This window comes from Mustela lutreola, chromosome 8 (assembly GCF_030435805.1).
Source record: "Mustela lutreola isolate mMusLut2 chromosome 8, mMusLut2.pri, whole genome shotgun sequence".
Taxonomy (NCBI): domain Eukaryota; kingdom Metazoa; phylum Chordata; class Mammalia; order Carnivora; family Mustelidae; genus Mustela; species Mustela lutreola.
The window spans coordinates 5,898,910-5,917,397 of record NC_081297.1 but is presented as its reverse complement, the minus strand read 5'-3'; the positions used below and the strand labels follow the sequence as shown (position 1 = coordinate 5,917,397).

Sequence of the window (18,488 nt, the reverse complement as noted above, 5' to 3'; positions counted from 1 at the left end):
GCACTTTACTCTATCCAGCATATAAAAAGAACTTTAATATAGCTATAAGAAAAAGAAACCCATTTACTTATTTATTATTCATTTATTTATTTATTTAGAAACCCATTTTTTAAAAAGGGCAAATAATTTGAATAGGCACTTATCAAAAGAAGATACCATAATTATCAGTGGACTATAAACTAAACAAGTGCTCAACCTCTTCAGTTGTCAGGAAATGCAAATTAAACCACATCCTAACTACAGAATGGCTAAAATTAAAAAGACACAAGTGTTGGGCAAGGATTTGAAACAACAGGAACTTTCATACCCTTCTGGGACGGAAGTATAAATTCGTACACGCCCTTTGGAAAGCAGTTTGGGAGTTACCTGCTGAAGTTGAACATAATGGTGCTTTCCTTGATATATATCCAACAAACGCATAATAAAAGCAAGTTGAGAATATTCATAGAGCTTTGTTTATAAGAGTCAAAAACTGGCAACTGATCCAGATGACCATTAATAGTAGGAGGGATAAATGATTGTGTAGTCATGTGGTATAGTCATTCAAGTAAAGCCTCCACCACTTTGTTACACAAACCGTGGTTCTTGAGTCAACTGCTTTGAAGCAACACCTGAGAACTTACTAGAACTGCAGAAGGTTAGGGCTCACGCTGAGTATACTGAATCAAAATCAGATCCCCAGTTTTTTATTTTGTTTTAAAGTAGGCTCTGAGTTCAGTGTGGAGCCTGAACTCACATGATCCAGTGATCACGAGTGCCGTGCTCTAGCAACAGAGCCAGCCACGCACCCCTAGCATGACCCCCAGTTGATTCTTAGTAACGTTGGAGCAGTGCTGCTTTAGTAGTGATTCTTGAAATTGGTCCTGGACCAGCCTCATTAACATCACGTGGGAAATCATGAGAAAAACGAATTCTCAGCCCCAATCCGGTTCTGTGGGTGGGAGTTCCACAGTCTGTTTTAAGGAGACCTCTGGGTGATGGGGATGCAGAGTGAAGTTTGAGAATCTGCTCAGAATTGACATTTCAAACACGCTCACAGGTGGTACTGAATTGGGAAGTACCCCTTGAGATCCAGCCACTGCTTGAGGGTCAGACAGACCTTCTAGAAAGGTCCATGTAGGAAATAGGTCATGCAGGCGGTACAGCCCCTGTCACAACTGTCCTTCCACTATGAAAACGAATGTGGACGATATGTAAACGGACGGGGATGGGCGTTTACCAATAAATCTGTATTTGTGAAATCGCATGTCCACTGCAGTTGACCCCTGTACTTTGGGGACCCCTGCTCTGTAGCAGTAAGAAGAAGTACATCTCAGGAATACACAAAACAGAATTTGGATGAGTCTTGTAAACATAATGTTGAATAAACATGATATGTAAACAGGATATAGTGCCTGATGCCATTTATTCAGAGTTTAAAAACAGCAGATCTGCACTTTTAGAAATCAGGAGGGGGGGCATTGGGGGTGTAGTTAGGACTGGGATAGGCCATGAAGTGGCCTCCTGGAGCGTTCCTGGTGTTTGGTGTCTTGATATAAATAAGAAAGACACATCTTCCTAGAGTAAAATTTGACGTTTATACTAAAATGAGTAGATACATTTTGGAGTAAGATTAGAAATAATGAATTTTAAAAATAAAGGTATCAAGTCAGACTTCTAAGGGGAGTGAGATTGTTCTCTGCTACCTGGGGTCTTTGGGATAAATTTGAAAACCCCTAAGGATTAATGAGGATACGTTTTCTTTTAAAAACAATAAAGCCTTGATCACCAAAACCCTGTTTGAGTTTTGAATGAATGTGTATCCCATCTCTGTGATAATTCTTACATAAAAGAATACTCATATTCTTTTTTGATTTTCCTCCCTCTGTCTTGATAGAGTATATCTTAGTATATACATGTTTTATCTACCTTTTTCCTGAGACTGGACATTTATAATCTATTTATGTTGTCCTGGATGCTTCCTTTAGAGCTCTCGTTCTCAGACTCTTTGGCTTTGGGATATATTCTTAAAAAGTAAGGACCTTGAAGAGTTTTGTTTGGAGGGTTTATATATATATGTATATTTATCATTAGAAATCACTGAAAAATTTTAAAAATTACTAATTCACTTAATGATAAACCCATTATATGTTAACATGAATAAGCTTTACAAAGTGTAATTGTATCTTCCAAAGTGAAAATATTGTGAGAAGAGTATCATTGTTTTACATTTTTAAAAAGATTTATTTTTAAAGATTTTATTTAATCTAGAAAGTGGGCGTGTGCAGGTGGGGGCGGACAGAGGAGAGGGACAGTCTTTTTTTTTTTTTTTTTTCCTTAAAGATTTTATTTATTTGAGAGGCAGAGTGAAGGGGGGAAAGAGAGAGAGAGAACCCAAGCAGGAGGGAGAGGGAGAAGCAGACTCCCCGCGGAGCAGGCGGCCTGACGGAGGGCCAAAGGCAGACGCATCACCCACGGAGCCAGCCGGGCACTCTGAGGGAGAGTCTTAGCTAAGCAGACTCCTTGCTGAGCGCGGACCATGCCACAGAGCTCGATCTCACAGCCCTGGGATCACAACTTGAGCCAGAACCGAGAGTGTGATGCTGAAGGGACTGAGCCGCCCAGGTGCCCTTAAGAGGGGCTTTGAAACATGTGGTAATACTTCACTTCTTTTGAAAATGCTTATGCTTTCCCTGTAGGAATGTATCCTGTCAGGTATAATGTCGGTGAACGGGAAGAAAGTTCTTCACATGGATAGAAACCCATATTATGGAGGAGAAAGTGCATCTATAACACCTCTGGAAGATGTAAGTATTAGAGCAAATTAGGATGCCTTGCATTCTTTGAAACTTTTACTTGTGAATCTCAACTCTACTCCTTGTAGATAGGTTTAATTTTGTTTTATTAACTAGATTATCTCTAGCATCCTGTGTTTTCCGACTCTGTGGGTTTTAGGGCGTGTGGACATTCAAGTTGTGACGGTACTGCCCTCTGGAGCAATTACCTGTGACCTTTCCATGGGAAAGGTGTAGACTTGACGGAGGTCTAACATAGGCCAAGCGCAGGCCGGCACTGCCCAGCTGGTTTCGCTCAGTTACTCAGAGTTTTATCCCCATTTTTCAGATGACAAAATAGTCTGTTATTAAAATCACAGGATTGTGAACCTAGATTGTGGGACTCTACAGCTTTGGTTCTTTTTTTTGCTCTACTCCCTTGCTTCCTGCTTTTTTAGACTAGACACACGAAGCATTTCCAATATATCAGTATTTATCATTTTGCTGTTTTGCTGAATCTTTCTCTGAGGTTTGTTCAGCATCCAGATGCTTGGCCGCGAGCTGTGCTGTGTTACTGGGGATACACGGGCATCTTCAATTGCTGTCCATCGTGCCTGCTTAAATGGACTTCATCATTTTTCCAAATTTGTTTTGTATTCAGGCCTGTAGAAAAGTTGAAAGAATAATACCAGTGGGTCAACCTTCCATCTGGATTTAGCAGTTAACATTTTGCAATACTTGCTTTATGTCTTTTTTTGTTACTGGTTTGAATCCTTGAAAGTAACAGACATCATGATACTGGACCCAAATATTTCAGCATCCACTGGCTAAGAATAACATTCTCCTACGTGATCATAGTATCATTTTTAACACATTTAAGGAAATTAACAGTAATATCCAGACCACAGTCAAATTTCCCAGTGATGCCAAGAATGTCTTACATTGTGTGCGGCGGAAGCGTTTTTCTTTTCTTTCCTTTCTTTTTTTTTTTTAACTACTTTAAACATTGTCTTTGGTGTTTCTCTTTATTCTTATAATCTACAGAAATCTCCCCACTTTTTTTTCTTTTGAAAAGTCCAAGTTAGCTTCTAATAAGAAAGCATCGTTGTGTAGTTCATACTGCATCACGTCAGGAAGCATATTCCCAAATTTTAGACCATAAGGTTCTTTTTATCCAGAGCTCCTGCTCGATTTACATAAATTTTAAATTAGCTGGAGCTAACTTTTTTTTCATTTGAAGAATCCAGAATTTATTTTTGACTCCTTATATAAGTACGGAAGCAAAATTACTTTAGCTAGTAAAGTTAGCTTTTTACCCAGGAGAGAGTGAGTTTAAATGATTTCTACAAATGGTGTATCTGCAGAGTAGTGTATCATTGACAAATTGTTATATATTCTTGCTTATCTGTTAGCAAAAAATACTACCTCTGTAATACTTACTTTAGCATTCATTAGTCTAGTAGTGCATTTAACTTAGATGTGTATTGGAATTTCTCTAAAAATTATATCTAATAAAAAATGAAATGTCGCTGTTATGCTTTACCTCATCTGCTGGTGGTCAGTGACTACGCCAGCACCATGTCATGGACGAATAGTTGCGTAGCGTAACGAAAAGTAGATTTTGTTACATTATGGTAATTTTTGTTTTGGTCTTAGTTATACAAAAGATTTAAAATACCAGGAGCACCACCAGCATCCATGGGAAGAGGAAGAGACTGGAATGTGGACTTAATCCCTAAGTTCCTCATGGCCAACGGTAAAGCCTTCTCACATTTTTGGTGGTACATTGAATCCGATTTAAAAGTAGACTCTAGCTCTTGACACAGTGTTACTCCAGGGATGTGAAAGATTTTGTTGATGGCAACGGTTTGGTGAGTAGACTGTGGCCATTAGAGGTGTCTGGAGTCAGTAAGAATGGAGGTGGGGTGCCTCCTTCCTAATTGGTTCTGGAGACACAAAGCTAGGACATGGCACAGTGTGTATGGAAACTGGAAATGTCTACAACCTCTTCTCGGGGCTTCCCTGACAGTCTGATATCTGGGTCTTTAGAAGGAGCGTTTTCCCTAGTTTGGAGGCTTTTAAATTTATTTCTTCACATTTTTCTCCTTTTTAATTAGGGGGGCTAAACTGCTGTGATATTAATGCCCTTTTCTGAAATTACATTAAAAATTAGGTTGTTGGTATGAAGTCTGTTTATGTCCCATCAATTAAAGTATGAACTACCCTTTGCCATTTTTGAGTTTTGTTTGTTTCTTGGTTTTGAGTTTATATTCTAGTTTCTTTTAGTGGAAAGATCTTATTTGCATTTTCTCTGAAATTTGTTTATTTAAAAAGATTTTATTTATGTGAGAGAGAGAGCACAAACGGGGAGCAGTAGGCAGAGGGAGAAGCGGACTCCATGCTGAGCAGGGAGCCTGATGTGGGACTGCATCCCTGGAACCCGGGATCATGACCCGAACCGAAGACCGATGCTTAACCGACTGAGCCACCCAGGCTAGGCTGTGTGTGTGTTGAATCTCACCACACCCCCCCGGACATGTATTGAGGGGAGAGAGGCAGTGAGTTTTTAAGGCTTTTGTTTTCTATTGCCTGATCTGACTCTTGCCAATAGCCTGTGGGTCTGCCCCTTTCACACCGCCTTTACTAAATCTGAGTATTCTTCATTTTAATTAGAAAACAAATTTATTTATTTGAGAGAAAGAGGGTGCCTGCACACAAGCTGGGAGAGCAGCGGAGGAGGAGGGAGAGAGGATCTGAAGCAGACCCCCCCTCAGCTGAGCACAGAACGGTTGCAAGGCTTGATCTCATGACTCTGGGATCATAACTTGAGCCAAAACCGAGAGTTGGATGCTTAACCTACGGAGGCACCCCGGCACCCCATCTTCATTTTAATTTTTGTCTCTTTGCCATACCTGAAGCCAAAATAATGGATTGATTATTTTTAAGTTGGCTCCATGCTCAACGTGGGGCTTGGACTCGTGAGCCAAGATCAAGAGTCACGTGCTGCAAGCACTGAGCCAGCCTGTGCCCCGTGGAGTTTGTATCTGTTTGTTAGAGAGAGAAATGATTTCAGGATGTTCATTGCCTTTCGTATTGGCCAACCTTAGGCTTTATACGTTTTTCTTTTGAGGTTTCTACATTTTCCCTTATTGATATGAAAGAGTTCTTTATAAAGACTGTGAAATAAATACTCTTAATGTATTTGAAGTTACCTTTTCCAGTCTGTGATTGGCTTTATAAGTAGCTGTGCTGTATTTTTCTTTCAAACATAAGCTTTTACTTTTCATGTAGCTATATAGATTGATTTTTCTTCTTTTTATTGTTTTTGATTTGGAAGGCTATGCTTAATTTTCATCTTTACCTCAAGGTTATAAAAATACTAATATTTGCTGTTAATGGTTTTATAGTTTAATTTTTTTATTGTAAAAATAAATTCACCTGTTTTACTGTGTAAGTTGATTTATTTGTTATCCTGTCTGAGGCTAAATATCTTTAGTTTTTTTGTTTGTTTGTTGTTTTTAAGATTTTATTTATTTAATAGAGATCACAAGTAGGCAGAGAGGCAGGCAGAGAGTGGGGGTGGGAAGCAGGCTCTCACCTGAGCAGAGAGCCCGATGCGGGGCTCAATCCCAGGACCTGAGATCATGACCTGAGCTGAAGGCAGAGGCTTTAACCCAGTGAGCAGCCCAGGCGTCCTGTTGTTTTTAAAGTAATCTCTGCACCCAGCATGGGGCTCAAATTTAGGACCTGTGATCGAGAGTCACAAGCTCTTTCGACTGTGTCAGCCAGGTGCCCCCTCTGTTAACCTGTTTGAGAAGTACACATTGAGATTTAATTTTTCAGAATGGTTAATCAGTTGTCCCTCAACACCATTTATCTTTTCCACTTTGGTTTGAGCTTTTATAAATATATTAAGTTCTTAGACATGGGTCTCTTTTTTTCCCCACTAATTTAGTTGATTAATCAGTATAACTGTATAATTTAGTACCTGGCTGGGTAAAGCTCTCTTCATTATATTTTGTTTTCAAAACAAAAAGTTGTTTCTAAAAAAGGTGCCTGGGTGGCTCAGTCGATTTAAGTGTCTGACTTTAGCTGACGTCATGATCTCAGGGTCCTGGGACCAAGCTCCACATCGGGCTCTGAGTTTAGTGGGGGTAGTGGGGAGCCTGCTTGTCCTTCTCCCTCTGCCCCCCACCCACTTGCTTGTGTGTGCGATCTCTCACTCTAAGTAAAGAAATCTTCACAATATATGTATATTCTTAATTTTGCCCTAGTGTTTCTGTCCTTTCAAATGAGCTTGAAAGTAATTTTGTTTAGTTGCTCAAAAAGTTTTCTATTAAAAAAAAAAAGTTTCCCAGGGCGCCTGGGTGGCTCAGTGGTTTGGGCTGCTGCCTTCGGCTCGGGTCATGGTCCCAGGGTCCTGGGATCGAGCCCCGCATCGGGCTCTCTGCTCCGCAGGAAGCCTGCTTCCCTCTCCCTCTCTCTGCCTGCCTCTCTGCCTACTTGTGATCTCTGTCTGTCAAATAAATAAATAAAATCTTAAAAAAAAAAAAGTTTCCCATTTTAGTATACCAAATTTCTTGGCTTATAGGCAGATAATATTTTTAATTATATACCTGAAATTCATCTGAAATTAATGCCCGTTTTATTTTTAATTTATTTTTAAAAAGATTTATTTATTTATTTTAGGGAGGGAGGGGGTGGGGGAGAGGTAAAGAGAGAATCCCAGGCAGGCTCCATGCACAGCTTGGATCCTGTGGTGGGGCTTGATCTCATGACCCTGAGATCATGACCTGAGCTGAAATCAAGAGTCAGATGCTCGAGTGAGCGAGCCACCCAGGCTCCCATGAAATTAATATTCATTTTAATTAGTACAGGTTGAATAATATAAACTGAATAGCACAAATTCTGGAAAATTTTTGCTATTAGTTGCTTCTCTTTACAATAGTAACTTAACGGAAACTCAAGCCCATTTTCAATAGTACTATAATTCTAAACTTCATACCTCTAATAATAATTAACATAGATTTTACAAAAGCAAGTTGATAAAGTTATTACTCTTGAAGTTGTAACATTAAAAAAGCGCTTCTAAAGATGTTCCGCAGTAGGTGTGCATTCTGATTGTGCCATTTAGAACATAGGATTCAAGAGTTTTTGGAAGGGGTTGGACAATCTTAGAAAAAACTGGGAAATGATGAGTACAAGCCGACAATGAATGTACTTGTATTTCTGCTGGTTTTTGAAGATACTAAGACTTAAGTTTCAGTTTGGAGTGTTGGACTTTTTTAGGTCAGCTGGTGAAGATGCTGCTTTATACAGAGGTCACTCGCTATCTGGATTTCAAAGTGACTGAAGGGAGCTTTGTCTATAAGGGTGGAAAGATCTACAAGGTTCCGTCCACTGAAGCAGAAGCTCTGGCATCTAGTAAGTCATTTTATTTTATTTTCTCAGAACCCTGAGATTTCATAACGGAAGGGAATCTTAGAGACCACATTTAATGTCTCTGTCCTGCCAGCCGTCACTCCTCCAGTCGGCAGTATTTACTGAGTGTCTGTTGCTTGCCAGACCCCGAGAGGACATCAGTGAAGAGAAGGTTCAAAAACCCCTGCCTCTGAAGCTGGGAGAGGCTTCAGGTGGCTTGCCCCCCCCCCCCCCCCCCCCCATGGAACTTGGTGCTGGTGTGGGTCAGGCAGTGCTCTTCGTGTACTAGTAAGAATTCGTAAGAGCTGTTCTTCGGCCGGGGGATGGGGGTTCCTGTGTGCTAGGCTCTGTGCAAAACACTTCACGTTCATTGTCTTATTTGACATTAGAAACAGCTTTACAGGGTAGGATTTCCATTTTATAGATGAGGGAACTCTGGCCTGAAGTCTCGTAGGTAAGTGGCAAGACGGGTGGAAAATGGTATTACTGTAGCGCCTGTGGATGTAAGCCGTGTGCTGAGCGGGCCGCTGACCCAGCTTAGCCATCCTGCCAAAGAAGAAACTCTGTTCTGGCGAAACCTTCTCTTTTAATTGATGCTGTTGTCATTGTCTGCAGTCTCTGATTTTAGGAATTTCTGGTGAGTAGGGAGTGATTTTATTCTTTGCCCCAAAAGATTTCCTTTCTTGGCTCACGCTAAGGTTCCTGGTTAACATTTTTTTTTTTTTTAAAGCTTTTATTTATTTATTTGACAGAGATCACAAGTAGGCAGAGAGGCAGGCAGAGAGAGGGAGAGGGAAGCAGGCTCCCTGCTGAGCAGAGAGCCCGATGCGGGACTCGATCCCAGGATCCCTGAGATCATGACCTGAGCCGGAGGCAGAGGCGTAACCCACTGAGCCATCCAGGCGCCCCTGCTTAGCATTTTCTATTCCTACCTCTTTTCAAGAGCAAACATCCCTGAAAAAGACCTTCTGTCCTTGAAGGTGTTTGAGTTATCGCGCAGAGCAGTTTGAGAAAGGGTGAATTTGGAGTGCTCACCAGTGGATGAGTTTTCCGCAGTACAGGCTCCAGGAGGAGCTTAGGAGAGGGAGCTGTTTGGATTGGGCCCAGAGACGTGCCAGTAGATTCTCAGGATTCTTTTGGTGGGAGAGTGGGAAAGTTCCCTCACCTTAAAATGTAATTTGAATTACTTTGGCGGCTTCTTTAACTCCATTTATTTCCTTCTTGCTATGGGGAGAAAACGTTGAAGGCACTCTAGCCAGAAAGAAAGAAGTCAGCACAGAGATTTGTGGCTAAGTTAGGATTAACAACCAGAAAGGGAATGGAATGGTTCATACTTAAATTGAGGGCGTTAGTGGTATAATCATGGGTTAGAAATTACTTTAAATGACAACATAAATTTTATTCCAAAGAAATAAGAGTTCAGCAGTTTGAAGACCATCTTTTACAGCAGAGTTTGTGTTCTAAACTTTGGTTTATACTCTGCACTCTTACCTATGTTAGTAGCTTCGCTTCCTGCCTCCATTAAACAAAAATTTAAGGATGTACCTCGTAGCAGTTTTATTTTCCCTTTCTGATTTAATTTTTTCAAATATGTAGAACATTTACATGACTGGAAAGTCAGCATTGTATCAAAAGACGCGTTTAGAGTCTCGTCCTCATTCTCGTGTCACTTGATTGTGTTTGTTTCCGGTTTGTCCTTCTCATGGCCCCCTGCCCCCAAATAAGCAAGTATGTTCATGTATCTGTTGGTATGGTTAGGTTTATTGAGGTATAATTTAGACGGAGTAGAATTTACCTGTTTTAGTACACAGTTGTATGAATTTTTACCAGATCCTTACCTTCTCAGCAGCTGTTTTTCTGTTAATGAATAGGATCTTGAAGTCAGAACGGCAGGCAGGAAAACCCTCGGCAGCATGAACGGGATAAGGGAAGGTGTAGAAGTGGAGAAGTTCATGTGCAACCTCAGGGTTCCAGTAAATATTTGTTGATTGGTCAAGTGTTACTTGAATCACATCAGTGAGAAATGTCTTTGGCCTCTAAAGTCATGTTGAACATAGATAAGTTCAGAAATGTTTCGAGACGTTTTCATGAATGGCTTGGAAGTGGGTCCAGCAAAATCTTCTGTCTTAATTTAAATCTCTCGCTTGTGTGTTTGTTCTGACTCCGAACTGCTGCGAGCCCCATGTTCCCACAGGCCACCTCGGCCATCAGCCCTTTCCTGGTGCAGAGCGGCGAGACGTCGGGGCCGCGGCGGCCCGGAGCAGGCGGAGTGAGGTCGGGGCGCACCGGCAGCGGGGGTGCGGCGTGCTCGCCTTCACGAGTGTGCTCTGACATGGGTCTCCGCTCTCACTCTTTTTTCTTTTTTTATGCTGCGGTCAAAAGTTTGTTCTGGTCTTTTCCCCTTAATTGAAGCATGGTTGACACACACGGTTGTATTAGTTTCGGGCGTGTAACACGGTGATTCAGCACGTCTCTGCCCTCCGCGCTGCCAAGTGGGGCTGCCGTCTGCCGCCGCCCCGCGCTGGTGCAGCTCTCCCACCGCACTCAGAGTCGTCCCTGTGCCGGGGTCCCGGCGCCACCGAGGCCCGCCCCTCCCGCTGCCCTTCACCGATTTTCCCAGCCTCCACCCCGGCGCCCGTCCGTTTGTGTCTGTGTCTGTGGGTCTGCTGCTGCTTTTTTAGGTTTGTTCATCCATTTAGTCTGTTTTTATGTTCTACCTGTAAGTGAAATCCTATTTTTTTTCTCTCACTTCACTTAACATAATACCCTCTGGGTCCCTCCGCGTTGCCACAAACGGCACGATGGCACTGCGGTCTGGATTCGCATTTCCCCGATGACGGCGTGATTGGGGCAGCTTCTCTTGTGTCTGTCTGTCTTCTGAAGTAGAAGTAGAAGTTCTGTCGAGTTCCTCTGCCCATTTTTGATCAGATTATTACTTTTTGTGTGTGCTGAGTTGTGTAAGTTTAGTTCTTTATGTATTTTGGATTTAGCCCCTTATCAAAGACATCATTTGCACATACTTTCTCTCATTCCGTAGCTGCCTTTTTGCTTCGTTAATGGTTTCCTTTCCTGGGCAGAAGCTGTCTGTGTTGGTGTGGCCCAACATGTAGAGGACTGTTGCTACGGCCAGTGTCCGAGAAGTCCCTGCCTGTCTTTTCTTCTAGATGTTCTGTGGTTTCCTGTGTACATTTAGATCTTTAGTCCGTTGTGAGTTAATTTTTGTGTGTGGTGTGCATGTGGCTGTCCAGTGTTCCCAGAAGCATGTGTTGAAGAGACTGTCTTTTTCCCCACCGGATACCCTTGCCTCCGTTGTCACGGATTAATTGCTTGCACGGGTGTGGCTTTATTTCGGGGCTCTCTGTGCGGATGCGCCGATCTGTGGGTCTCTTCGTGCCAGTACCAGACTGTTTTAATCTTTACAATTTTGTCATAAATCTTGAAATCTGGAATTGTGTGATAGTGTCAGCTTTCTTCTTTCTCAAGGTTGCTCTGGCTGTTCAGGGTCTTTGTGGTTCCGTACCAATTTTAGTATTTTATTCTAGTTCTGTGAAAAATGTGGTTGGTATTTTGATAGGGATCACATTGAACCTGTGGATTGTTTTGCGTAAGTATGGACATTTTAACAGTGTTCTTCCATTCTCTGGTCAGGTCTTAAACCTGTTGAAAACTTTCATTGATTCTCTCCATGAAACTGCTCTGGATTTTGTCACTTTTAATGTTTTAAATGTCTTGACCTAAGGTTTTTGTTTCTGTTTTTGTTCTGTAAATAAACCTCAGTGTGCAAGTGAGTGAAGGAAAGTAAAATATTTGAAATGATGTTAAGGTCCGACTCAGGAAACCAAGTAACTTGGAAAAAGATTTTTTTCTAACCCTTTTATGATACAGTTGAACATTTTTCTTTCCAAATTGTATATCCAGTACGTGAATAATTCGACCTCTCTTACATTTGCTTGCATCAGACCGTACGCGAGTTGAATACGGAGCCCATGTTACGTGCCACGCACCCTTCTAGGTTTGGGGCAGGGCGGCTTCAGCAGAAGGGGAAAGCAAACAACCAGCCTCAGTTAGTGGGAGACAGGCCACGAAAAAGGAAGAGTTCATCAGCTGGTGATAATGCTGTGCGGACAGAGGGAGGAAGGGGCACAGCTCACATAGGGTGATCGGGAAGGCATCATCGGAGAGCAGTAGCTGAAAATTGAACTGTTTTCTCTCGGCGATCTTATTTTTACCCTGACAACTAAATGTAAGTTGGTGTTTGTGAGGTCATAGAATATATTTTTTTAGCCTTCTACTATTACTGTGTATGCATTCTGTCCCATTTTTTTGTTTTTTAATTTTTTTTAAGTTATTTTTTCATTCATCTAAAGTAAGCTCCGTACCCAGTGTGGGGCTTGAACTTAAGACCCTGAGATCAAGAGTCCCAGGCTCTACTGACTGCACCCAGGGGCCCCGTCCCATTTTTTAAAATTAGGTTGTAAATACAGCTTAAACATGTTAAATGTAGTCAGCTCTCATTAATGGCCTCATGATCAATTTAATTTTGAGTTTTGTTGATTTCATCTGTGGTCTTGGGGGAAGTAATATCCAAAATACCAGAACAGTGCACTGTTCGGTGAGAGGGTTGTTCTAAAGCCGTCGTACGGTTCGGGGAAGGAGAAGAAGCCAGAACGCTGTTTCCTTTGGCCTGTCTCCCTAGCAGCTGTACACTCCGGGGACTCCTGACTCAAGAGAACGGAGCGTTTATAAAGTAGTTTAGACCTGTCTACTCCGCTTTTTTGAGTATGAAGAGCGGCCAGCTGATTAGCTAGAACTTTATTAAAGTAAGCGGCAGGCGGCATACGCGGCCTTTCCCGAAACGCCGGAGTGGACGTTAGCATACAGAGAAGGGAGGAGCGTTCAGAATTTTCGGCAGTTGGCGGGTACAGATCAGACTTGTCAGAAGAACGTCAGCTGGGTGTCTTGCAGCTCAGTCTTCCAAGGTCACGTTCTCCTTGTATCACGTGGTTGGTGTGGAAGCGCGGGGACGGCAGGAGCGCGGGAGAGGGGCGGCGGGAGAGGGCCGCGAGCCGGCCTGCGTGTTGAACCTGGCCTCTCGCTCTCTTTTCCTCGGTGTCCTCGTGTGAATGTTTGCTTTCTGACCAATTCTTTAGGCTTAATGGGCCTGTTTGAAAAACGTCGCTTCAGAAAATTCCTAGTGTACGTTGCCAACTTCGATGAAAACGATGCCCGAACTTTTGAGGGCATCGATCCTAAGAAGACCGCCATGCGAGAGGTGTACAAGAAATTCGACTTGGGACAAGATGTCATAGACTTTACCGGCCATGCCCTGGCTCTCTACAGAACCGATGAGTAAGTCTTCCGCGGTGCAGATTTCTGTTTTTCTTGGGACCGTCACTGAATTTCTCAGTTCTCTAAAAAGGAAGTTCTGACAAAATGAGTAGATAGCCATGTTATATTATGGAAGGTTCCAGCTGTAAATTAGTGTTAGGACCTTTTAGGTAAAATACGAAAGTAGTGAAATAAAATGATTTCAGAAAAACATTTAAATACTTATTTTCTAATATTTATTTCCTTTATTTTAGCTACCTAGATCAGCCATGTTGTGAAACCATTAATAGGATCAAACTTTACAGTGAGTCTCTGGCAAGATATGGCAAAAGCCCGTACCTTTACCCCCTCTATGGCCTTGGAGAGCTGCCCCAGGGATTTGCAAGGTCAGTGCCCGTCGCTAACGTGGTCCCCTCTTCTGCAGGAAGACGGGTGCGCGGTCGGGAGGGATGAGAGGTCTGTGAGCTGTGAGGTGCTTTTCTTTTTATTGGAATAAACTTTATATAACGAAACCACAGAGGTACTGTAAGAAGTTCAGTTTGGGTGTACAGACATGTGTGACCAACATGACACTCAAGAAAGCGTGGAGTCCGGGAAGCTCGCGTGTGCCCCCCCTCCCCCGCGGCTGCTCTGTCTGTGACTTCTTTCTCCTCGGTCCCCACCATTCCTGAAAAGACTTTTCCAGTTGTGTTGGTGCCTTTGTGGCGAGTCATTTGGCCACAGATACGTACAGAGCTGTTTTGTTCCATCACTTTTCTTAAGATTTTATTTATTTAGTTGAGAGAGGGAGCATGAGCCGGGGTGGGGGTGTAGGGTGTGGGGGGCAGAGAGAGAGGGAGAAGCAGACTCACTGCTGAGCAGGGAGCCCGCCGCAGGGCTCGATCCCAGATCTGAGCCGAACGAAGGCAGGTGCTTCACCCACTCAGCCACCCAGGTGCCGCTTAAAGACTATTTTTATTTTTAAGTAATCTCTACACCCAGCCTGGGGCTCCAACTCCAATCCCGCAGATCAGGAGTCCCCTGCTGCACCGACGGAGCCAGTCAGGCTCCCCCTGATTATTCTAGTTTTACATTAAGTTGTAAAAGCAAGTAATGAAAATTCACTCCAATTTTTTTTTTTTTTTTTTTTTCAAAATTGTTTTGGCTCTTCTAGGTCCTTTGCATTTCCCTATACATTTTGGGACAGTTTGTCAATTTCTAGGAAAACAATGCTGGGATTTTAGTGGGATTGAATTTAAATGTACAGGCCAGCTGGGGCTGACATTAGCTTACTACCGGTTTTCCAACCCCTGAAGGTGCTGCTCTCTCTGTGGACTTAGGTGTTGTCTCAGCAGTGTTCTGAGGCTTTCATTGTAGGGATCTAGCACCTAGTTCACATTGGTTCATAAGTATTTTATGTTACTTAAATGCTGCTGTTAATGAAAGTGTCTCAATTTTATTGTAAAGTTGTTTGCTGTTGAGAATGAACATTCCTGCTTTATTACTAAATTTTTTTATAGGGTTTTTGTCGATGGCTTTGTCAGAATGAATTCCTTCTTACTCTTGGCTGGCTGGGAGTTTTCTTAAGAATAGGTGCTGACATTAAGTTAATAATGCACATTTTCTTTATGCATTGCTGTGGTGAATTGTGGATTGATTTTGGGATGTTAAACTGGCCTTGCATTCTCAGGGTAAACAACACTTACTCATGATGTATTTTCCTTTTAATTTATCTTTGGATGTAATTTGCGTGCATGTGCGTACACACACATGAATTAGAAATCGGGCTACTCAGATGTCCCATTTAGTTCATCTCTTGTGTTTTACAAGAAATTTGACCATTTCAGGGCGCCGGGATGGCTCAGTGGGTTAAGCCTCTGCCTTCGACTCAGGTCATGATCTCAGGATCCTGGGATTGAGCCCCGCATCGGGCTCTCTGCTCAGCGGGTAGCCTGCTCCCCTGCCCCCCGCCTGCCTCTCTGCCTACTTGTGATCTCTGTCTCTCTGTCAAATAAAAAATCTTAAAAAAAGAAATTTGACCATTTCACATAAGTTCTTGAATTTTCTGTTGTCCATAATATATGTATGTATTTTAAAGATTTTATTTGAGAACAGGAACACACAGGCATGGGGAGGGGCAGAGGCAGAGGGAGAAGCAGGCTTCCGACTTAGGAAGGAGCCTGACACCACGCCAGACTCGATCCCACAACCCTGGAATCATGACTTGGGCTGAAGACAGACATTTAACTCACTGAGCCACCCAGCCACCCCATAATATATTTTAAATTATCCTTTCAGTGTCTAGGATCTGTAGTGAAGTTCCCACCTTCCATTGTTGTGATCGGTCATTTGTATTTTCTTCTTTTTTGGTAGGATTTTATCAGCTATGAATCCTTTCAAAGTACCAGATTCTTAGTTTTATTTATTTCCTCTGTGGCTTATTTTTGATTTTATTTTGTTCTTAATTTCTTTTCCCTTCATGGGTTTAATTTTCTTTTAGTTTTCTAGAGTTGAAACATGTCATTGGTTATACTTAGTCTCTAACATGAGGATTTAAAAGGTCTAAAATTTCTCTCTAAATATGTATCATTCATTATGGTACCCTGTTTCTTCTTCTTCTTCTTTTTTTTTTGCTTTAATCCTTGGGTTTTTTTGAAGGTGTAGTGTTTAATTGCTAAACATTTGGAGATGTTTCTAAATATCATATTATTACGGACATCTAATTTTAATTCCATGATGATCAGAGAACAAACTTGTAAGATTTTAATTTTTGAAATCAAGGCATAATTTATGGTCAGTTTTTGTTTTTTTTTTTTAATTTTATTTATTTATCTGACAGAGATCACAAGTAGCAGAGAGAGAGCAGGGAAGCAGGCTCCCTGCTGAGGGAGACCGATGTGGGGCTCCATCCCATGATTCTGAGATCATGACCTGAGCTGAAGGCAGAGGCTTAACCCACTGAGCACCCAGGCGCCCCTATGGTCAGATTTTTAAAAATGGTTTTTAAAAGATTATTTTAGAGAATGTGTGCGGAGATGGGCAAGGGCAGAGAGGGATAGCGCGGACTCGCACAGACTCCCCGTTGAACGTGGAGCCCACTGCAGGGTTTGCTCTCGCAACCCTCGTAACCAGCTGAGCCATCCGGGGGCCCCAGAGTCGGCGGTCACGTCAGTGACATTTTGGGGAGTGAATGAGCCGTTGAGGAGAGCTCGCAGCCTGCACGTGTCGCGCTGCGTGTAGTAGCAGGAGCCCATGGAGCAGCTCCTGTGTGTCCGCGCTGATGGTATGTCCTGTTTCTGTGGGTGTGTCTCCCGCCTCGGTGCAGGCCCATCCATGCAAAGCTTTTTTGCCAGCTGATACTCCTTTCCACTGTTAGACGGTAAATACCACCTTACCTGTTTGCTTTTCCTTTTGTATTTACTTTCGGAAGGTTGTCTAGTTAAGTGAGTCTCTTGTAGAAGCAGATAGTTGAATATTGCTTTGTTACCCGGTGCGACAACTCTGGCCTTTAACGGGATTGTTTAGCTCATTTATGTTTAGTACAATTACTGATATTGTTGGGATTAGATCTGTTGTCTTGTTCGTTGTCTTTTTCTCCCCCCATTTCTGTTCCTCTTTCTTCGGATTCATCACATATTTTTTACGATTCTAGACTAACTCCTCTAGTGGCTTTGTGGCCTTGCCTTTTTATTTGTCATAGTTCAGTGCTGCGCACACTGTGGCGTGCATCCTGTCAGCTTCTTTGCAGTTAACGCTGTGCTCAGCACCGTACGCGCAGTCGAAGCAGGCTGCGGCCTTCTCGCTCTCTGCGCTGTCACGGCTGCGGTCGCATCTCCGCAGTCACGTCTCTGCGCTCGGATCACTGGCACGGCTCAGCCCCTGGTCCAGCGGTGCCGTTTCTGCCCTGAAAGTCAGTTTAAGGAAGCGACGAGGGAAGGAAAAGGAACCATTTTCCCACGGTACCGTGTTCGCTGCTCTTCTTTCTTAGAAATCCTTACTTCTGCCTCGTGACATTTGTCTTCAGCGCGCTGTGGCGTTCTTGTAGTCGAGGGGCTGCTGGTGCCGGGTTCCGTCACCTTCACTTCTGCAGGACTTTGCTTGGCCTGAGAGGTTTCCAGGCAGCACCTCCCAGCCACCGCCCGACACTGGCGTCCCGCGCGGGCGCACTGTCCCGTGCGTGGTGACGCTGCGGCTGTCCCTCCCGCTGCTCTCCGGGAACCCCTTCCCTCTTGGGCAGTGGCCCGAGGGCCCGCCTCTCTGGTTTTGCTCGGGCCTTGCTGAGCTGCTCAGGTGTGTGCGTTCGTGTCAGATCGGGAATTTGAAAATCCACTATCCGCCTCCGACGTTTCTCTCCATTTCCTGTCCTCGCCGTCTGGGACGGTTGCGTCCTGCGGGAAGCCGGGTGGCATCCGGCGTCGCTGCAGAGCTTTTCTTTCTTATTTCGTCTTTGGATTTCTCCAGGCTTCATATCGGATAATGCCTGTTGATTAGTCTTCAAGTTCACGGGCTCCTTTCTCTGTTTCCCAAGATTTAATCCCATTCAGTGAGTTTTAACTTTTTTTTTCTGGTACTGGACTTTATGCATGTAGAACTTCAAGTTTTTAAAACATATTGTTTTTGAGATTGTTTACTTACTTTGGCCCCACTGAGTATATTTGTAATAATGTGTTCTTGAACGCGGGTGTCTGTCTGTCCTCGAAGAGATCTGTAGTAGTTGCCGTTAGTCCCCTCGGAACATAGCATCGCGAATCTGGGTACCGGTTTGTCCTGACAGCTTTTCCCGAATCTACTTTGAATCACGTTTCTTGCTTCCTCACTTGGCTAGTGTCGTGTGTGTACGTGTGTGTACATGTGTGTACAGGGCCTGGTGACTGGCACACTCTAGAGAGGCCGGGCTCGCTCTCTGGGGGGTGACTTTGTTGGAGTCCGCGGGGAAGTCCTCGGCCCCTCACCTGGGAAGTTTAACCTGAGCCCTCGCTGGGCGGAGAGGGCAGTGTCCGTGCCGGG

General features: G+C 43.3%; 1 protein-coding gene across 2 annotated transcripts in view; it reads left to right on the top strand.

The window, feature by feature from the left end:
* GDI2 (GDP dissociation inhibitor 2) overlaps positions 1-18,488 on the top strand; it is a 28,945-nt gene that overhangs the window by 5,631 nt on the left and 4,826 nt on the right. For both annotated transcript variants that reach the window (XM_059183723.1, XM_059183722.1), the window contains 5 exons: positions 2,679-2,786; positions 4,410-4,509; positions 8,043-8,177; positions 13,325-13,523; positions 13,757-13,888. In XM_059183723.1, the coding sequence (XP_059039706.1) occupies positions 2,679-2,786; positions 4,410-4,509; positions 8,043-8,177; positions 13,325-13,523; positions 13,757-13,888 (674 nt within the window). The remainder of the gene's footprint in view (positions 1-2,678; positions 2,787-4,409; positions 4,510-8,042; positions 8,178-13,324; positions 13,524-13,756; positions 13,889-18,488) is intronic.